The sequence below is a fragment of the Pleurodeles waltl genome, chromosome 2_2 (assembly GCF_031143425.1).
Source record: "Pleurodeles waltl isolate 20211129_DDA chromosome 2_2, aPleWal1.hap1.20221129, whole genome shotgun sequence".
Taxonomy (NCBI): Eukaryota; Metazoa; Chordata; class Amphibia; order Caudata; family Salamandridae; genus Pleurodeles; species Pleurodeles waltl.
Genome location: NC_090439.1, coordinates 734,713,168 through 734,735,641, shown reverse-complemented (window position 1 = coordinate 734,735,641; position 22,474 = coordinate 734,713,168). Strand labels below are relative to the sequence as shown.

Genomic DNA, 22,474 nt, shown 5'->3' with positions numbered 1-22,474 from the left:
ACATCTTAAAGGAGGTTGTGGTGAATAAAGACATTATTTTGTACCTTCACTGTTTGAGCGCGATTACTTTGTGGGCTTAAGTGAAAAAAAATATATATAGAATAAAACACAGTTCCATTCACCACTGTAGCGGTATAGCTTAGTAAAAGATTCCATAGTAAGGCTAATTTTAAAGAATGTTTTTTTGTTTTTCTAATAACTGTGGTACTGTTTGACGAATCTGATTAAAATTATCCAGTAACAAAGTAAATTCCCCTCGCTCGCTTCCTTCATAGCACGTTTTGCAGTGACCAATCAAGCCAGGGCAGAGAAAAAGGTGGAATCCCAAAATATTAATTTCCCAAACTAATTTCCTCAGGCAACTTTGCTGTCCGATACAGAAAAAATGCCTGAATGAAATTACACTAAATTTGGCATAAAGCTAGAACTGTAATAAGAAAGCATGTTTTTTGTGATTTAATGTATATCTCTTTACCTGTATTCCAGAAATTGACATTCAAATAGGGGCTTGGGTTGGGCACGGAGGGGTTAAAAAGTAAAGCGTAACTGGACAGTTGGACATTCGGGAGCCCTGCAGTACTGAAAAAAAGGCCTTTTGATTGGCTGATGGATTTCCCCCCACAGTCTATTTGTTACATTAGAACCATGCAATCTGATTGGCTGTCTGTTACGCTGAAGAAAATGTTGCAGCCAAAATTACAGTACTCAGTTCCTATGTTCTGAAAAAGAAGACAATATAGGTTTATGGTTTATGTGGCCAGCCGCCTCAGGGTTTGGTCCCCGTTCTTGGATGATTGCTGTGTGTAGCAAGGGGGTTAGCAGCACACTGCAGAGTTGGATGGAGGCCAGGTTCTGCAGTCAATCCCCAGCTACGCACATCCATAGGTCATGCAAAGCCATGTGGCTTTCTATAGGTTTTCCAGGGGCTTGGTTGTATGCTAAAGTTTAAATATGAACAAAAGCAAAGGTTAAAGTGATACTATAGTTAGGTATGGTAATAAGATATTAGCTTATGTCACAAGTTGTAGTTTTCGAGCTAACCATAGGTTGCCCCAGCCATGCCCTGCTTATGATCTCACATATTGCATTCCCAGTCATGCACTTCTTATGACCTCATATATTACATCACTCATAAAATGTATTTTTTTTTCTTAAAAAAGGGACAATATTATGGGTTGAGCATTTGAATGGGGGTGCAAGTTATAGTTAGCTTAGTAAACTGTAATTTGTAAATGCCAGTGTTTTTTGTTTTTTAAACATTATCTTTATCATTTTAATCTTTGTTTTTTTTAGTCAGTTTCTGATTTTTAACACTAGCTAAGATCTTAATACATTACTCAACAATATACATATATATTCACTAAAAAACAAATGTTAAATTGATTTTATTGTTCAGTATGGTATTAACATGCTGCATCACATTAAAAAACCTCAGAAATTCATTGAAAAAACTCAAGCTGAAAGTGCAGTGAAGTCATAAATGATCTAGTGTTAGATGTCATCATTGATGTTTTTCAATGATGTCATAGAACATGTCACAAATGAAGTAATAATTGTGCTTATAAGCAGTGCATGGCAAGGGTGGAAGTTATAATTACTTCAGTTAACTATAACTGATAAATGTCAGTGTTTTTGAGTTAAAAGTGTTACATTTCTGAATGACGTTTCCACCTGACTATAAAGTTACTTAAACATTTCTTTTCCTCAATGAATTTCTGAGTTTAAAAAAAATATAATGTAAACTGTTATTACTAAACGTAACTATAACATCACTTTAACTTTTCATTTTTTCAGTGAATTTCATTTTTTTAAACATAAAATAAGATTTTATGACTAAACTATGCCAATACCGTGTTGTGCATGTCTTTTAAAAAAAGACAGACCTCGTGGCTTTGTCAAAAGGTAACCACATTAATAGATCAGCCATATCATAATTTAACAATAAAACCAACTTAATCAACCATAATCCTCCCAGTGCATTCCTTATCCATGCACACATTACAATGTTCAATAATAGTAATTGTTACTAAAATATTTTAAATAAAGCACTTGTAATCAAATTTACCATAAACATATGTTTGAGTCTTTCTTTAGCACTCTTCTGGCCACATAATGTAGGCATAGGACCCATAAACATATGTTTGCTTCTTTCTATAACACTCTTCTGGCCACATAATGCAGGCATAGGGCCAATCAGAAAGGGTCTCCACACTCCAACTGAAGATCATACAGCTCTAGCTCAGAGTCCTTCGAAAATGATGGTAGCTCTCCTGGAGTCATGTATTCAAAGACCCAGGAGCCTTACGGTTAGTTTTCTTTAAACTTTCCTGGGGGTCTCCTGAGCTTCCTGCAGCCCCCCAAAACATTTAAATAAGTTGTTGGTTGTGCCCCCGTCCCCTACTGGAGCTCCATGAGGAACAAACAATACATATAAAAAGCTCTGTGGGGTATTATGAGGTGCTCCTGGGACGGGAGCAGTGAATACAAAATGAGCGACTACTCTGCTTTATTTTAAATTGATGCTGCTTTTTCATTTTATTGGTGTTTTTTTGGATGCACTGAACCCACATGAGGCACCCAGCAACTGCACGTATTGTTTGGAGCTACGAGGGGAGGTCCAAGGGACCCACGGCCCTGTCAGCTCCCCAACTAGCAACCATCCTGATTGTCAGCAGGAGCTAGCTGATCCTGCAAGACTCTTACGAAAGGCAGCGAGGCCCTTGCATTCTTGTCGGACTCCTGCAAGAGCCCCGGGGCTACGCTGACTCCCATAGAACACCCCTGGGATGAAACTCCCACATAATATTTTTTAAAATTTGGCCACAGGGGGGTCCCACTGGGACTCCCCCATAAGATCCAAGGGGTCAGGGTACCCCGATCTTGCCCCTTATTTCTTTTTTTTTTTTAAAGTCCAGGACATGTTGAGAGTCCCTGTTTCCTGAAATGAAATCCACAACATTTCTCTATATATTGCGGCCAACCAATCAGAGTGCAAGCTCCCAAACCAGTTCACAGGAGCCTTTTGCTCCCTCTGGAGCAAAGCGATGGATGGGAAGAAAAAGCCCTCTTGAACAATCCGATTACTTTATTATTTGAAGTTTTGTAATTGTGTGACTCTCACGAGCCTCCCGCAATCCTATCTGTCCACGTATACAAAGTTTTTTAACCTTAATTTCTCAAAAACTACAGAACAGAATAACACCAAATCACAACCTGCACACTTTCTGGGCCAAAAGTTAGTTTTCTACTAAATGTGGTGTAATTCCATTCAGCTGTTTACACAATATCACTGTTCAATTTTCCACTGGACAAATTGCATAGGAAAATTGCGTTTTGGGACCCTCTTTTCCTCAGACACTGCATGACAGATGATCTTGAAACTATCCAGAAAGGAACTGAAATTACATTATCAATTATGGTATCAAAGATGTCATGAGTGCCATAATTTGTGGGTAATTAGCAGTGAAAAAGTAAAAAAAAAAACTACGTTTTGGTATAGGCTCAAACATGCAAACCACAAAATTGTGAGTTATACAATGCATGTCATATCTCACTTTGTCCACCATGTTTACCTATTGCTTTGTTACCCTTTTTCCAGTGCTGTTTGAACATTTTTGTACATGGCGTGAGCTGTGTTCATTGTATATCATAACTAGACCATTTCAGTGAAAAGCATAATTCAGTTTTTAGCTACTTTTTTGTAATCAACCCCCACTTTGCATACAGTCATGTGCAGCTTGAAAGGGATAACACTACTGTACATCGCTACCATTTCTTTTTTACTTCATGGACTTTTGCAGGCTGAGTTTGTGGCCATTTGTGGATTACGTATATTTTAAAAAAAATTAAGGACTTCAATTGGTCAAGCTGCACTTTCTCCTCCTGTCGACCACTTCTGGTCTGTGGATAAAACGTAGAGCCTCAGACCTCGAGAACATTGATCAGCTTGCATTTGCTATTAAAGTATGCAGGGTATATTCCAGCCCTGCCATATTTCCCAGGTTCATGTGTGATGTGCTGCTCCAGTCCAGCTTTTTTCTTTGGATTCTGGGACTTGTAGTTTTGTTTATTACATTATAAAACAGGACTACAAGTCCCAGAGTTAAAAAAAAAAAAAAATGGTCTGGATCAGCACATCATGCAAGGACATGAGAAACGTGGCAGCTATTATGGGCCCTTCTGACAGAATAGAGAAAAAAACATCTGAGGCTACATATGGGGGATTGGAAAGGAGACTCAGACTCCCTGGTCACAGTGGTAGCAGCCTTAAGGGGCCCCATCAAAAATTAAAAAAACAAAACTCTTGTATCCTGCAGCCTGTGGCCCAAGTTTTAGGCGGCAGACTACAAAGAACTAAAATAGTGCTGACTGTGGGTGAAAGTGCAAGAATTCTCCAAAAAAACTTCTAAGATGGCCCCAGTACTTATGGGACATGACAACTAGACAAGGGACTACTGGCGCCATCTTGGAAAGGTGTAGTCAGCTGCCTAGTTTTCCCAACCATAAACCAACATGAAATTTGGCAGCTGATTAAAAATAATAATAAAAAAAAAAACTCAGAGCAATTAACCTCGAGGTGAACTGGTAACAAAATATAAAAGGGACCCCCGTGGTAAAATCAACTTTGTTAAAGGTGTGCGAGTCCGTGGTCTATTTTGAGAGTCAGACAACACCTTACTCCTCGCAAAAAGGTCTGCATTTTCTTTGATGCGTCAAGACTTTTTAGATTTGAAAGCGCATGTGCAGTGTTGGTTGGCTTTCAATGCATGTACCCATCCTAAAGAAGAAAAAGTGCCACTTTCTTAGCAGCAAGTTGCAGAAGCACCATTTGTTGAGAGGGAGAAGACAATAGAGGAAGCATTAGGAAGAAGCAGCAATTGTAAAAAAAAAAGTCAGGGGTCGGGTGATATTTACAAACGACCTGGCCTTCAGCTTTATGGATACGATGCTACCAGAACCCTTAACGTTTGGTAGAAATTCTTAACATCACATTTTATGTATAGAATAATGGCAGAGTGTCAACTGTCAGTCAGCCATTTCTGTTGTCGCTCTAGGTTCCCTTTTATATATCATTTGTTCATTTTATTTTCTTAGTTGAACGAAGACAGTGGCATCCATAGTAATAAGGCGCACGGATTAACAAATCTTAATAAAGGAGGTTACAATGCACGCTTTGCAGTTGCAACAGCGCCCTTCTGAGAAAGCTGCAGGAAAGAAAGTCAACAGCAGTTTAATGTCCATCGAGGAGAGAAACCGAAATCAAGTGACTAGTCTAGGGTAATAAACATCCAAGGTTGTAGGGAGGGTAGCTAAGGGATGGATAGTGGGGAGAGGGATTTATGTTATCAACTATAGCAAATTCAGAGAGATTTCAAACTGTAAGGCATAGGGCAAAATTATCACCATACACCAAAAGAGTTGATCACATTGTCTCTGATTATCCATCAATTGTTTCTGTCTGTCTCCAGTATTTCCACAATGGGTAAAAAAATCCAGAATTGGAGGTTATGTAGAAACAATCCCCAGACTCTTGTATGAAATGTTAAAAATGCTCACAATTTTATAAGTCTATAACACTCTACAAGGTACATAAATACCATTAATATGAGTTATCTGTTGGACTTGTGAGCGTGACTCTATGGGGTGGCTTGATATGTAGCATGTGTCAGTCTTAAAATGAAAACAGCAGTGAACCACACAACCGTGAGCCAGTGTCATCTGTTTGAGCAACAGTCAGTGGTCGTAGGAAAGGCTTGCATATCTGGAAGTATATTTCCAGTTGCCCGTGACTTTATTTACTGAACATTCACCGGCGGCTGCTCTTAATAGTTCTGCTAACGCCAGTCTGGCCACTGCTATCTATGTTTGTGGCTGGACAAGTTCACGATATACCTAGAACCACTACATTAGGCAATAATGCCAACTATGCTGAAGGCAGAATCACTATCCCGCTGATAGAAGACCCATTGACCGAAATTGTGTGTCGAACAAAAGTTAATCAACATTTGAGTCTAACCTCCCTGAGAGCTCTGTCACATTAAAAAAGCAATGAGTCCTAGTCATCCTCAGAACTGTGAATTCATAACATTCACTGTCACAAATATTTAGGACATGGTTCAGATAAAAGGCTATCTATAAATGCATTACATAATCTAAGAAAAATTCGATAGCCGCCCCAAACTTTTAAATGTTTGATAATAGGGGATTACTGTAGCTGAATACGGGAGGAGCCCGATTTGTTCAAACATTGTGATAGCTGGCAATTTTGCCAGTGATGGGTACTGTCTAGGCCTAATTCTGTTCACAAGGTGCGAAAGAGTTTGAGGATACCATTAATACTCAATTGTTCCAAGCTCAAAGTCCTTCTAGAGGTCTGCTGGTCATACTATACTTTGATCGTACCTAATAAAATACTCTCATTGGCCGTATGGGGGCTGAATTGACAAAGAAGGGGTCTACCTTGAGCTATGTATGTGCATGTTTCCAGGAAATTACCTTAGATCAGAGCACAGGGTTATCCGTAGGTACTGGTAATGCTTTGTGTGAATATACAGCACACAGTCCTTCACTCACTGTCCATATCTGTTTCTTCTATGCAATCCATTGCAGAGAGAAGATAACCTATACTAAAGATAGGCCAACTGGGACATCAGGGGAGCTAGATAATATGAATCCATTTGAGGCAGTTGCAGACTGCTGGCAGTCCAGTGAACATGTACTTTAAGTAATGTTAGCCTATGTCTTATCCGTTTACAAAGGAATGCCTTGAAAACAGAACTGACCCTGGATAGGATGTATTTTTTATATCTGCAAATGAAACATCCCAAAAACATATCTGCATATGACCCCACATGGAATTATTGAGTTGTGACGACCTAGTATAATCATTCTGCCTTTTTTCCCAAAAGTATTAGAATTGGCTTCTATAATGTCTGCAAGTCCTCTGTTGACAAAAATATCAAGACGCTTTAGGCCCTTCAGTACCCATCATAGTTTATAGGCTCCCAAACTGGCTTTTGCAGTGTGAGGTATGGACAGTGCCTTTAATTTCCATGTATTTACTTTACATCCAGAGAACTCTAACAAAGATTGAATCAATTACATCACCACAAGCAGGGTTATTGAAGGGGATATGATTGTTAGGAGGATGTCTTCTGCTTATAAGAAAACTGGTTCTGGTGGAAAGAGGTGGGGAATCCCTGAATGTCACCTGATGCCCTCATCACAGTGGTTAGGGAATCCCGAGTGAGGAGAGGGAACAAGGGTAACTCTAAACTAGCCTGCTTCACACTGGGGTAATTTATTACCAGAAGCCTCCACACTTAATCTGGGCCTTAAGAGAGTTACAAAACCATAACACTATGTAGCTGAAGTCCTTGCCTGATCTGAACTTATTCAACAGGTGGACTAGATGGTCCCCCTTGAAATTGTTGCATGCTTTCTCCCCAACTATTGAGATCACTAGTGAATGCTGAGGAAGTGCTCTTGAATCCCACAAATGGCAAGCAAGGGTTCATATCATATCATCATTAATCAGAGCAATTGGGTGGTAGCCGCTACACTTAAGATGCTTTTTTGCTAATCTCGGATAATTGATATCGGGGGCATATTAGAAATGAGTTCCAGATTCCTCTGCATTGTTGAACACCATATAGAACGTGGGGGCGGGGGTAGCAGGTCCTCGCTTATTTGTACAATTTGTCAATAAACCCATCTCCACTAGGGAATTTACAGGGGGGTAGGTCAGAAATGGCTGATGTTGTTTCATCAAAAGTGATTGCCTCATCAAGTGACACACTCCCTTCAGAATTTAATGAGGGTACGACCAGAGATTCTAAAAAACATTTTGCCTCTAAAGCCTTGGTAGGTATTTATGATTCACATAGACAATTGTAGTAAGGGGAAACTCTTCAGCAGCTTTCTACCAAGACTGTGTATGACTCAGTTGCCCTTTGTGCTTCACTTTGTCTGAGTTGGGCAGGCAACAGTGCCTCACCTTCCTTCCCATGCTCATGTCTCCATTTCATGTTGGTTTTACAAATGCTGTTTCTACTTTTGCTCTGTAAAGAGAGTTAAGGGGAAATTTTGCAGTTTCAAATTGTTGGCTCAATGCAGGTGGGTGATTGGTAGCTAGTGCTTAGTGATCTAAGCAATTTTTCCAGCTGTAATTGTTCTTTTTTGGTGTTGCCATGGCAGGGTCTCACATAAATTGCCCTCCACATGTAGACTTTTTGGCAGCCCAGAGGTGGTGAGCTGAGGTCACCGGGGATTTGTTTTCGTGACTTAAGAATCCACTGCCCTACTGGAAGTTTGTATTTGTCCATTTGCATCCTTGATTGGTTGATAGGATTAAGGAATGGCCCACATCCAAACTCCATTGCATGGGAATTGATTTGAGATCCCTTTCTAGGAGGGAGACATTTATGAGCGAACAGTCAAGACTTAAGGAGGCTCGATGTCCAGGATAGAAGAAAGAAAAATTATTTTCCAGGGTGTGAGTTAAACCCCAATATTGATAAACGCTAATCTCCTATATGTCATGAATCTGTCATTACCATTACACTTACTGATCGGCTGGTCTACGAAAGAATCCAATGACAGAGTCCATCCACACCCTCCTATTGTAATCATGTAAGGCAAATTAACAAACCGTTTGGACAATTGTGAGAAGAACATCCTTTTACTGGAATAAGGTGCAGAAATACAGCCACCAGACAACCCTCTTCTGGCATATTCAACTTGGCAAAAAATGTAGCTGTCATTTGTGTCTGTCAACATTTAAGGGGTTTTGTGGAGAAGAAATTTCCAGATAGGTATCACTACTTCTCATTTCTTCGAACTTCTGGATGATGTTCTGGACAGATTTTCAAAGGAGTGGGATTGCCTTCTACTGACCATTCGCCCTACCCAATCTAGTGTAGGTTTAGCAGGTTCCTTCTGAGAGAGGTGTGTTGCCATGCATAAGTACCACCTCGTGGTGTTTGTAATCCAAGCAGTGTCAGAACTTTTTCTCCTAATAGAGAGGGATAATCTATTCACATTCACCAGTGAACTTGATCAATGCTGAGATGGTAGACTACATGTGTCCCAGCATAAGTTGGGAGAAAATTGGTGGATGTGTTTCGTTCAAACAGAGAGAGTTTAAGTGGAGCATAATAAGGGGTTTGTGCGTTTTGCAGGGAAGGCTGAGTATGTGTTGGAGAGTGCAAAACAACCCTTAGAAAGATCATACAGATAAAAGGTGAAGCTTAGTAAACAAGGATGCAGAGACTGGGAGGTATCCCACTGTAATTAGGAACGGTGGTAAATATGCTGTCAAAGAGGGATATCCAGGTCCTACATGGGACAGTAGAACTGTGTGTGGAACTGTGTGGAGCAGACCCACTCATATGAGATAGACTGCAGGCTGAACTTTAGCCACACTGTCTATCTGCCACATGCCATAGGAAGGCTGCTGAGAGGGATCCTTTGGGGTGTGACTCCTCAATAGTGGGAGGACAGCAGAGAGGGCACTTGTTCCAAATCCAACCCACAGGGGGTGCACTAATCATTGTTTCCCTGCAGTCTGATATCCAGGCTATCCTAAATAAAGTGTCTCTAACAAAATATACGAGAAAAGAAGGAATAAATGCAGATCACAGAAAGACCTACATTATTTGGAGGATTATGATACAACATTAATTATCTTTACTATACAATGCTGTTACAGTCGTTTAAAACAACAGCAAGAAAGAATGGGTATTGGGCAAGATTCTATGTGAGACAAAGATATCAGGTGGCAGATGAGAGGTGTGTCCGTGCTTGCGACAATGGAAGCCTCTGACTTCATGGGAGAGGCAGATGTGCCTTTATCCTTAGCTACGTTTCAATGGCTTTGTGTAGGAGTTTCCTGTCTGAGCATCTGGATGTTTCTCTATTCATTGCCCCCAAAGTATTCTATTTTGTTCTCATTAGTTCACGGTAAAGTGCAAGGCTACCAAACAGAACATCGCAGCAATAGAAAAGAAAGAAGGCAGACAAGATTTTACCATTCATGCTCTGAATTAATCAGAGGAGCTATTAATCTTAGGAGGAAGAAGATTCCACAGTTAAGTTGTCAAAGAAGAAAAGGACAGGGCCCAACTTATGCTTTTAGGAAATTTGGGCCATCACTGCTAAAAGAGCAATTGATGATCCTAGAGATCTTGCTAGTATATAAGGTTGAACCAAAAGACGTAGCAAGCTCTGGCCCTTATAGTCGAAATCTGGATATGCAAGACACAAAGCGTGAAATGTAACCCTTTTTTATAAGCCAATGAAGTTTAGCCAGAAAATGTGAAACCACAACAGAAGACAGGCAGCAACATTTTTGACATTCTGAAGTCTTCTGAGCAAGGACTGAGAAATACCCAGATAAAGTGCATTTCCATAGTCAAGGTGAAACGTTACTAAAGCCTAAACAATGGTTCTTTAGGGGGTATCCCCATTAACTTTCTGTTATCTCTTAAAATACCAAAACATCCTGCTGCCAATTTCCTGATCTGGGCTTCAAAAGACAACTTGTCATCAAATCATATCCCTAGATTTCTGATGGCAGATTTTTTCTGTGGCTGAACTCGAGAACTCACTAGAGGAGAGGATCCAAGAGGTGGCATGAGATTGACTCTGATGGTCCTGATCTCTTCTAGGGGATCCAAGGACTTTACCCATGGGTGAATGGTCTAAAGTGTCCTGGAAATCTTCCAGCACATCAGGTTCTACGTATTTCCTATTTTTTTTTTCCATTATAATCAGCATGGTTGCTGGTTCCAGGACTCCAATAGTTTCTGTTTTATGTTTTTACCAAGAGAATAATCTGAGGAGATATGAACGGGAGTACTTTTAAGGCAGAACTGACCACCTTTTTTCTATTCCATTTTTTAGACTCAGTCTTGTCTTTTACTCAGGGGCACTGAAATTATGTGTTTGTACAGCCAATTAATTTTTCACATACTTATAGATTTGCTGCATTTGCCACATTATCCACGATCTACTGCACAAGCTGCAGATTTTAATTTAAAAAATGATTCTAGCTCAAAAGGTTCAAAAGGTACTGGACGCGCTGCTACACATGTTGCTGCACAGGGTAAAACCCTTTGTAAAGCTTGACTGGTTACCTTTCTGTCACTTATTGCTATATTTGAGTGTCAAAGTGGAAATAATGAGGTGCAATCAATGCCAGTGTTAACTGTAAAAATGACAAAATAATGACATACTATTATAATAAAATGTGCCACATTATGCTGCCACATTGTCTTTTCTTGCTACATAATTTACTCAACCTTGCCACATAATTTGGCCTTCCCCTGCTGTATAATTTAATTCAAAGCAATGCTTAGTAGGAAGTATTGATCTGACACTGACAACTTAGGTATTGTCTCACCACATGGTAGAGAAAGGCATGGTGGTTCGTCATGCGCTGTTCTAAAAAGACACCTCTTCCCACTGTTCTGTCATAGTGGGAACAGGCCTCTCTCACTAGGAAAAAGTGCACTCCGATGGTTATCAATAGTCAAGGCAGGGTCTAAACTATCATCAGAGATATGAGAGCTTTCAGTGCTTTCATATGTCTTGGTTTCACTTCACTGGTCCTTATCCACAGTGCTTACAAGGGTGTGACGTAGGCAGTCTACAGGGTAACCAATCCTGACTGCTCTTTAGCCTGTTGGCCATGTTCCCTCACCAAGACACAGCTAACAGAGGAGTCTCAAGTTGCGTCTGTGATTCAGTCAGGATATGGCTGCTGAGTCTCACCGGTTTAGTCAATCATTCTCTCCTCACCAGAGGCAGCTCCAGGGTCAGGTCTCAGTGGAAGCTTAATTCCAACACATCACCTGAGCCTCCATCCTAACACAACATCCTTTCCTTGGATTTGCTCTGATTCTCAGGCAGTAGAGCCCGGTACTCCTCATGATGCTATGATAAACAGCACGTAGCTGGGGAGGGCTTAAAGCTTCTTCTCCTATGCTTCTCCAACTCCCTGTCAGGCTACAGGGGTCCCCAGAAGGCAGTGATGGGCATTGCGAGGGCATCAGCCAATCGATCTTCTCGGGAAGCAGTCATCTTGAATGTGGCTAGTCTCCACTCTCCTCTGTATGCTGTCTTAATATGATGCATAGAGTTTCTTCACTTTGTCTTCCAAAGCATTTTTTTTTCAGAGATATTCAGTAGGTATATTTTGGCATAATTTTGTATCCTGGGTGGAAAAAGGAAAGATGCTCAGTTTCTATTCCGCTTCTGTCCGTTTCTCTTCTGTCACACTGGGTGTAAAGTCTGAACTTGCTGGCTTTCCATGTTGTACCACTTATGTACCTCGTGAGTGGCTTTCTAAGCTGCAAATTCTTCACATGTGTAAAGGTATTTCTCTGGGATGTAGGGAACTAGTCTATGCATGTGACCATGGAATTGTGTATCTGCACCTCCCAGTGGGAGATATCTTGACTTTCCCAGGCTATCTATAATTTATGGAGTCTGGCCTACATTTTAGCTGCTATATCTTCATTTGATAGACTTTGTTGGTTGTATAATGTCAGTTCCTGTTAATTTTTGCTATGCATGACTCTAGACTAGTAGAACTGAGCCTCTGTTTTGTGTTTAATCAGATTGACCATGCCACCACCCCTCCTCCTTTTTCCTCATTCTTTTCTATGTCTCTCTCTTTCTCTTTCTCTTTCTACCTTCCTGGCCCTTCTATGACACTACTGCTCCTAATCCTTCAGTATGTCTGTCCCTCTGTGTCTCAATGGCTGTCTCTTTCCTGCTCTCTTACTTACATTATTTCTCTCTTACACTGATATTTCCTCTGTCCATCATTTTCAATATTTATTTTTCCCACCCTGACTTTATTCATCTCTCTCTTTTCTCTCTTTCACAACCCCTATTTCACCTGCTCACGTTCTCTCCTTCACTTTCCCCAGATCTTTCAACATCTCTTGTGCTGCCTCTTATTCCTTCACCCCTCTTTTTTATCGTTCTGCATCCCTCTCCTTTTTTCTGTGTTATTTTCTCTTTATCTTACCTCTATGTCTTCCGTTCTTCATCTCCCATTCTCAGCCTTTGTTTTTTTTTTTATCTCTTTCTAACCTTTTTCTCAAACAAACACCTGTTGGTCCTCTCTCTCATTCTATTATTGTTTCTTCAGTTTACTCCATCTCTTTCTCATTCTGTACTTAACGTCTTAGTGGTTGATTTTTTTCCTGACAATTTTTTTCCTGAAGAAAGATAGGTCTTTTGTCGTAAAAAGGCCTTGCTTGCCAGAAATGAAGACCTACTGAGTGGTGAAAAATTAAGTATTTCCCACTAAGTCAAAGGATCAACCTGGGTGCCATATTGTGATCAATCTGGCATCTGGCTAAAAGGTGTTTGGTTAATCCTACACACACCAAATTGTCATTATGCAATATCGGGAGCTACCATATCTTCCTGTACAATATTTTTGTGGCAGTTGACAGGTAAAAGAAGAAGAACTTTCCTCAGTTTCTATCACCATAAAACAGGCAGTTGTGACCCTAGCACATTCAGCTATCAAAGATATCTTAAAGTTAAATAGGATGCCCAAATTATTGACTTTCTCAGCTGCATGTCCCCCAATGGCCTGGTACTGTGAATTAGACCAGATATATGAGTTGTTGCCTTCTACCAAGACTTCTGTCTCCTTGGTGTTGAGCTGGAGTGTGTTTTCTCTCATCCTGTGCCAGACATAAAGTTACGAACCTTTTCGTCAACCAAATCACCACTGACCCTCATAACCAGTTCTGTATCATCTGTATAACCGTAGAAAGTAAAATCAAATAAGCATATTAGTGTCACAAGTGATTCTACATAGATGGTGAGTAGAGTGGGGATAATAGATGAGCCCTGTGTGATGCCAACTGCAGCTTTTTCCGGGTCAGTTAAAAGCTGCCAGGGATAAGGGATGGAGATCTGTTTTGTAGGAAAGAGCTGACCCACTTTAGGACACTGCCCCCTAGACTTGCTTTGTAAATTGTATGGGATTGTAGTGTCAAAGACAGCTGACAAATCCAGTGGAATCAATAAAGCTGTTTTCCCTTTGCCTGACCATACGTAAAGGTATTCTAAATCAGCAAGGCCTGACTGGGAATATCAGATCCTAAATATCAACAAGATAGAATATTGTTAAAAAAACAATGAGGGTCAGAATATGGAAAGGCAAGTTTCTATACAATTTATATACCTAACTCCACATATAGGTACCTTGGTATATATATATATATATATACATATATATATATATATATATTACACCATCCAAAGGTCCACCTTATGGCGCGCAGATTTCACGGGTGCAAGCGTGAGGAAAGGACCATTCCTCCACAATCTCCAACACCAACAATTGCCAAAAAATTGATTTGATTGCACTCCAGGAGAGTTTTATTGCTTCTATTCAAGAAAAATATAAAAAGACACCACCATGTATATATATTCAAAAAACGTAGCTGTGGAGTTAAGAATAGTAAATCCTTACCTCCCTCTGTGCACTTACCTTTCAATATTGTGTGCCTCAATATTGCTGTATTGATATTCTTTCCCTTCTATATTCAGAGTTCGATATACCCAGCCATAATCAAGCAGCTATGAGCACTGATTCCGTGAAATATGCTGGCCTGACACTCTGAGCAGGATCAGGAAAAGTGCACCTAATTTACTTAGGGCAATTAATGTTCACTGAGTTGACCAAACATCTATTTGCTAATTTTCGTCTGCTCTTTGTGACCTATTATTATCAAGTGCATTATTAATATAATGATAATTATGTTGTTCTAAAAAGATTCTTGGTGTCTTAAATATTCATACATAAGGACAGCCTTTCTCTTCCGATCGTGTCTTCAAGGACGACTTCATACTCTGTCATACAGTCATTAGCATTTGATTACTCAGTGGTATCTGAACATTAATTTATGATTTTTTTCTGGAATACTCTTTCCAGGTGCTCACCAAATATGCATTTGATTGTTTCATGTAAACATAGTTTATCATATTTAGAGTGATAGTTGCAACTTGCTTGACCATGTGTCACCCATGAAAGGTGAACATGAAGTCAAAGTAGGTTGAAATGCATCTGAAGTGTGGTGAAAATTGTTGCAGACGTTTTTGAGCAGTTCATTTTGGCTAGAGTTCAATCCAGAATTCCACATTTAAAAAATCATTTAGAGTTTAGAAAGTTTTTTTTACTTTGAAATCCTTGGCAAATGTTAATGTCACTTGTGCAAAGCATACGCATAAGAAACTATTGGACATTTTAAGATTTTTTCATGTAACAAAGGTCAACGTTGTATGCAGAACATGGGTGTCGAATTTCCCAGTGAGTGCCATGTGACCATAACCGATGATACCATGACACTATTGCACAATGTACAATTTTTTGCATTAAAGATAATTTTGAAAACTAGTTTCCTTGTTGATGTAAATAAACAATGTATGAAGTTTATAACATTGCAATAAATTAGAAACTATAATTCATCAGAAAGTCATGATTCCCATGAATAGCACATTATGAAAACACAGGCACACACACAAAGTATGAATCTTTTCCTCATATAAAAAGTAAAGTTAGAGCCTATTGCACAGAGCCAATCTGTCCATGTCTAACTCTGAAGAGCAATAGGAGGGTGCCTTTCGTATGGGCAGTTTGATATAACTTAATTAAAGGACAATTAGTGAAAAGTCTATAATTTAAAGATAAACATGCACTATAAGCTTACAATGTCTTTATAGGGCTCTAAAAGTCAGCTGATTCAGGGGGTGAATAAAGGAAAGCAGGGCCTATGAGTGTTTCTTTATATATAGAAATCTAAAAATAGTATTGCAGGTACCACATGATTGCAAAATTGGAAAATTCTCAGTATTCCTTTGTATTCTGACCGTGTTGGTGTTGCCTGGCGTTAGGTGCCGAATAAAGAGTCAGTTTTCTCAATAGGACGATTTTGTTAAAAGCTGAACCAACGCATTTCGAAATGTCTCAAGTGAGGTCTGCTTGGCTGGTGTGGATGGCACTTAAAATGCTTGATCTCCCCCTGCTTTGTTGTGTGAGCCTCAAAGAGGAGTCCGTTCAGGTTGAATGGGAGGGGACATCAAAGCTTCTAATGCAGCCCTGTAGACAATGCATGCCCTCCGCAGAGCAGCGTGTTTGTGCTTTTAGGCCAGCAGCAGCAGTCTTTCCCCACCTGGTCTTTGTCACCTGCTGGCAATACGTGGTAGCCGCGGGGGGAGGTCATATCACTGCGGGAATATGTGAGCCAGTCGGGAACTCAGAGAAAAGACGAAGAATAAGTCAGTATTTATATAGAGTGTGTTAATGGCTTCTGGACGCCCCTCATTTTTATACGCCAGCTGAAGTCGAGGGAGAAGCCCAAAGTGCTCAAGATCACACGATTCTCTAGAATTACATTGTTAAGTTAGATTTCCACATTCTGCAATTTCGGCACTAGAGCTTCATAGTCCATCGCCTCTTCAGTACATTGAGTGTAAAGCGGGGTGACCACATGCTTTATGGGTAGGGGCACAGCTTGGTCAGTAAGATTTGGAGGGGGGATAGAGGAGGGAGAGGAGAGTGAGCTTCAGATTTTTCCGACAGTCGAACTGGCATATAATGTGTGAAAACATTTATTCAACAAGCAGGGTGCATGAGAGGGGCCTAAGGGGCAGCGGAAATTCGGATTGCTAGGAGTACTAAGTGAGAAAACACAATATTTTGTTAAATAACCATTATTTTTTATGACTTTCAAAGCAGAGAGAGTGTGTTTGTGTTTTTGTCTGTGGTTTGTAAAAATTCCTGATGAAATGCGACAGACATCTCACAATACCCGGCTGAAAGCACCTGTACGCAACTGCTTATCAGAAAATACCACCCCACACACCCCTCCCCTGAAGCTACTCCCCTGTGTGGGGCAAACAAGTCACAAGAACCAGAACTCCATTCTTTGTGCACCTGTGAGTTGCCTGCGGCCACAGAAAAAGAGAAAGGACATACCTGCCCTAAAAACCCCTAGGTCCCACTTGCCTGTAAAGTGACGAGGGCCATTGAACTGCTGACCCTACTCATCCGCTTCTCACAGAAACGCTACATACCTTGTGCTTTGAGTTACTATTGATAAGAAGGGGGGTTTGTATTGTTATTGTCTGACTGTTATAAAATACAGAGTCTCGTGGTCAAGCATTGCATCTCTGACCCAAAACAATCTGATTATTTTAAATACGAGAAAGCGCCACATTGCTTGGTCCGGCGACTGCAGCGTGGTTTCTGCCATTTTATAAAGTCAAACACGTGCAGGACTAGTTTTAGGCCTCCCCCCCGCCCCAATGGCCCCTCCTCTTCCTCACCATTTACACGTATGTATGTGTAAGTTTGTTTTAGTGAAGTGTTCGAAGTACTTATCGTGCGAACACAGACCGAATGAACGATATAACGAATTACGCATAAAGTTACATTTACGCAATATTCAACCAGATTGGAGACACTGGGGTAACACAATTAAACATGCAGAACCCCTAAAGGCATTTAGATGGGTATACGGGACACAAAACGCATCAAAATGAAATAAAGAGCGGTGCGCTGCGCATTGAAGATGTAAGAGCTGAAAAGAGTCCGAGGGAGGGGTCCCGGCGCCGTGGGCAGGTGGCGAGGGGTCCCGGCATCGGGGCGTCCTTCCCGGTCCGCCTCGCCGTAACCTGTGAAGAGAGCCGTCTGAAGGCACCTTGTAAGCACCTCAGCCGCGCAGCTTTGCATGGGGGTCGGGGGGAGGGGTAATGCAGTTTGCAGCTGTCATAGGCCAGCGATGAATCACGGGCCCTGTCATTCCTCCCCCCTGGCCTGGGGAGGAGGAGGGGGCAGACCTGCAGACAGAAGCCGCAGATCCAACCTCCACTTAAAGACAATGTGCCCTGCACCGGGGCCGGGCCTGCGCACCGCTGTTCATCTACTTTCAGGCCACTTGGGCCCCGCGCGCACGCAGCCCTTGTTCCTTCTTAACCCTGGTCCTCTGGAGGAGTACCTTAAGCGACCTTGAGCTTTTTTTATTTTTTAAATCGCAGGCGGACACGTCTCCAGACAGTTCAGATGCTGCTGTTTCTTCGAGCTGCAGGTAAGGACCCATCTGCTCGTGTAGTCGAGTATGTTCTCTGAGTGACGCTGCTCCGCGCATGCTGCCTCGCAGCCACACTCCTAGAAATACAGTGATGGTTTGCGCCTCGAAGCGGTTAATATAAAGTTGTTCCAATGGCTAAACATCTCAGTGGAGGAGCACGGTGTCCGTTTAAATCCTTTTAGAACCCACTTAGCTTTTCAGCCTTCCACGGTAGATAGAAAGGAGTACGTTTGGATGCTATCGTTTTTTTTTTCTTTAAGCGCACAGACTCAGTTTTATTGTGTGGATTCAGCGAGTCAAAATGCTCGCATTATTAGACCAATTTTTTTTCCTGGTTATAAACACATTAGATGCCATGTGGCAGTGTGTGAGTGAGCCTATAAAGGCAGTTGGTGAACAGACTTAAAGTAAACGTGTAAAATTACTCTCACAACAAACTTTTTCTGTGGCTGAATATATTCATCAGCATAAGAGCAGTACAGTTCAGAAAAGTCCGTAGTGGAAAATGCTGTTTTCGAACATTATGGTAGTTGCTACTTCCGCCCAGGTACCAGGTACCAGGTACCGCATAATCGAAGGTAATGAGCAGGGCGGACCTGCGAATGACCATACGTGTGAGGCACACACGCTCCAGGCTGCGCCATTTGCAGGCTGTCTGTGAACCGCAGCGCCCTTTGCAACGTCCGGCGGATTTAGTCGCTGCTGATCCTATAAGTGCTTAATGGCAGCATGGTAGCTGGTCTGTGCGAGGACACAGCAGCCCTCTGGTGGGAGCCTGCGTCGCCTTGTGCCGCCTGTAGCCCAGTGACAGCTGTGCAGCGCAGTGCTAAGGCCATCTAATGCTTACATGCATCCCCTCTCTGCTGCCGCCCTTATCCCTTTTCAATTCGGCACGCTTTATATAATCCACAAAGCAAACACAATAATGTTTTAATGCTGCATTTGTTTCAACGGAAACAGAGGAACAATTAAGTAGTTTGCCAGGGTAAACACATGCGCCAGGAGCGTCTCATCGTGGGCTGTCAGTGGGCCACAGGCCTCAACAATGCCTTCAAGTGCTGTGTTTGCTTAGCTGAGCCTTTCAGAGGCAGTTGTATTAGAAGGCAGGGCCTCATGCGCAATGCTTTTTGTTACTGGTGGTTGTTGCACTAAGTCCCTCCCCTCGCAGCACCACCTTGTGTAAAATAAATAGAGCAAAGAAGAATAGCGTTCAGAAATCTATCTATCTATCTATCTATCTATCTATCTATCTATCTATCTATCTATCTATCTATCTATGTCTTATACTACGTTTTAAATAATCTGTAGGTGGCACATGAGTCAATGTTGACAACCACGCTACACCTTTTAAAAGTAATACAAAACACTATTGATTCATGCAAACGTGGACGCCAAACATCTGCTGTGTTTTTGTACCCATTCTAAAATGTTCTTGGGCCTCAGGTTTGTGTGCGCGTCGCGTGCATGTGTGACAAGACTGACGCGGCTCTTCTTCTGCCCAGGTCTATGGAAATGCAGGATCTAGCCAGCCCGCATAGCCGACTGAGTGGTAGCAGCGAGTCGCCCAGCAGTTCCTCTCTCGAGAACTCCCATATATGTACTAATCCCATGACACCGAATGGCACCGAAGGTGAGTGGCCTACTGCGGCCTAGGGTGAGAGTGAGGTGCTGCCGCTGCGTGAGGTGTTCGGCGAGGGGCTCCCAGGCACCTGCGGTGGGTGTCCACTGTGGAAGCTCTCATTAATATTCGCAATATTTCACTGCGGGAAACGTTCTGCATTTATTACCTGGGATGCAAGCTTTCGAAATGACCTTGGTTGTTTAATTCATGTGATTTGCTTTCAGCCACATCTGCGCTGCTTGTTGGGCTTGTTTGTGTCACACAGTTATGTAAAGCATATTAAATATTCCCTGCTCGCCTGGTGAAATCCACGCAGCCTGTTTAATTTACAGTGAGGAAGATTAAACCAAGGGCAGCGTTTAATCGTCGTTTTTGCCATCAGGGAGCATTTGATCAACTTTCTGTATTATTTGTACATTGCCCTTCTGCTGGGATGTGTCCGGGAGTGGACAAGACCTGTGCCAGTCTCAGTGCCTTCATTTTAACACATTTTTGCGTGATGTGTCTCCTCTCTCAATGATGTGGCTCACAAACTACCTCCACAGGTAAGCTTCAGGGGCTAGCAACCTGTCCCACTGGGTGACATATCCAAGGAATGCTCAGCTCCCATATTTTCTCTTGGAGGTACAGATGGTCAATACTAGGACACATCCGCCACAGTCACGTGGGTCTCGATCTGCCACGCATTCGAATCAGGCTGCCCATTTCTCATCTATTAACTGATAACTAGGTGGTCAATCGTTTCAAGTCAGAAACAGACCAGTTGTCATACATACAATGGAGTGCTTTGATTTTTATCATATGTGGCCTGTTACAACACCCATTTTCAAAACACACCCTTTTAGACCGCTAGACTACATGAAATCCACTGCTTTCATGTACCTATTTGCAGATTTAAAATGATTGTTCGGTGGGTTACTCTCCAGCCATAAAATACCAGTGTCTCTGTCTACAGCCCAGAAATGCAACTCCAGAAAGCAGCAAAGGCTACTCTTTGAGGACAGACCTAAACGTGCTCTGTTTTTTGGTAAATTATCTGCCTTCGGAGGTAACGCCTTAGGTGAGGGTAGATATTTTGTATGCTTATCGTTTCTAAAATGCCTTCTTTTTGGACGGATAATGTTATTTAGGATGAAAATGCAATCCGATGTGTGCAGTTTTCATAGAAACAAAGCACATTTTCTTTCAATATTTGCAAATGTTTTGCAATCACACAATCTACATAGTCTTTGAAGAGTTGTAGAAAACGAACCTTTGTTTCATATTGCTGTCATTTTACAGAATATCACAATATCATGGCACAGTCAGCTCCAGCAATAGAGTAAATGTTGGGAACACATTGAAGGGAAAGTTCAGTATCATATAAACATCTGTTAAAGACTGTACCACTCAAATATCAGTATAAATAGTTGTTTTTCAATTCACTGGAGATACATAAACTCATCTTTTTGACTGCACTGTGTCCTTCAAAATAAATACAGGGATGAGAAACAGACTTTGGCTTATTTAAATGAAGAAAAATTCACACATGTATATTTCAGAATTGACTTTTTAAAAATTCTATTGATGTTTTACAACTGAAAATCATCTCTGCACCCATTTTAAACAAATTTTGTGAATGTCTACTTCACTCCATTAAAGTGACAAGGTGACATTGAAAGATAGCTTTTGTGTAAACCTACACAATTCACTATGTGTTCTGTCAAAAAGAACCCTCATGCACAAATATAATTTGCAGTTTGTAGATGTCAACAGTGAACCCCTATACAACAGAAGTTGCCTTTTGTTGCTGTAGGGAGATGTATTCAAAATGAAATGTGGGAGCTGAGATCAGAGCTTGCTTGTTTTAGCTCAAATGATAATGTTCTGGATCCCAGACATGTCCACTCTGTTTTATTATTCATAATTTCTAAAGCCCGAATACCAAATTTACTCAGAATAGCAGCTTACATCATTGAAGCATTAACATGCAGGCAGTGACGACACCGATGTATGATGGTGAAACAGGAGAATCTTAAGGAATTCTTGTAAGAGTCACAGCAGGTAAAGAGAGGGGGTGACTCACTGGGTGCTGTGTGGACAGTCTTGTCCATAGCAGGCAGTAAGAGATTCCCATGCCATGAACCTATGAGCATAATGACTGTACACACATCAGAAATCCATGAAAAACAATGGGAAAGAAGGTTACTATATTACTCAAAGAGCCATTGACAAAGTAGGTCTGTGAAGGGTTCTCATTCTCTATTGTTGGGGTTGATTCACAACATTTTTAGCCTTTGGCGTAGTGGAAGGATGAAAACATGCACAAATATATGTATTTCAAATGGACAAGATCAAAGGTCCCTCTGTGACAGTTCAAAAATTCAGTTCAGGAAGCAGAATTCATATGACATCTAATACAAATATGTCAACGTTGTACAAGTTTAAACAGGCATTGGATTTTAAATTATCGAAGCAGGTCAAAGTAATTTGTGCTGTTTACTAAAATATTGCATACATTATTACTTTTATGATCTTGATGCCCAGAATTTAAAGAATCTAATCTAGAAAAACATGAAATGTGGAAGACAAACTGACCTTGCCTTGAAAACGTAATTTATAACGAATTCCGCTAATTTTACCAAAAAGTTTGCCTTTGAGGCATAGTTTGTAAACATACTGACACACTTTCCTGTGCTTTCCATGACGAGTTGTTAATGACCTATTCAATTCAAAAGAACAAAAAAGGAGA

General features: G+C 41.1%; 1 protein-coding gene across 17 annotated transcripts in view; it reads left to right on the top strand.

Annotated features, from left to right (window-relative positions):
* EYA1 (EYA transcriptional coactivator and phosphatase 1) overlaps positions 1-22,474 on the top strand; it is a 218,611-nt gene that overhangs the window by 6,960 nt on the left and 189,177 nt on the right. For 11 of the 17 annotated variants that reach the window (XM_069220341.1, XM_069220340.1, XM_069220339.1 and 8 more), the window contains exons 2-3: positions 18,070-18,119; positions 19,625-19,752. The exons of 2 other annotated variants lie outside the window; for them this stretch is intronic. In XM_069220341.1, the coding sequence (XP_069076442.1) occupies positions 19,629-19,752 (124 nt within the window). In that variant the 5' untranslated portion in view covers positions 18,070-18,119; positions 19,625-19,628. Of the gene's footprint in view, positions 1-17,913; positions 18,120-19,624; positions 19,753-22,474 lie in introns of those variants that run through there. 4 more of the 17 variants (XM_069220346.1, XM_069220345.1, XM_069220344.1 and 1 more) reach the window with 2 other exon arrangements.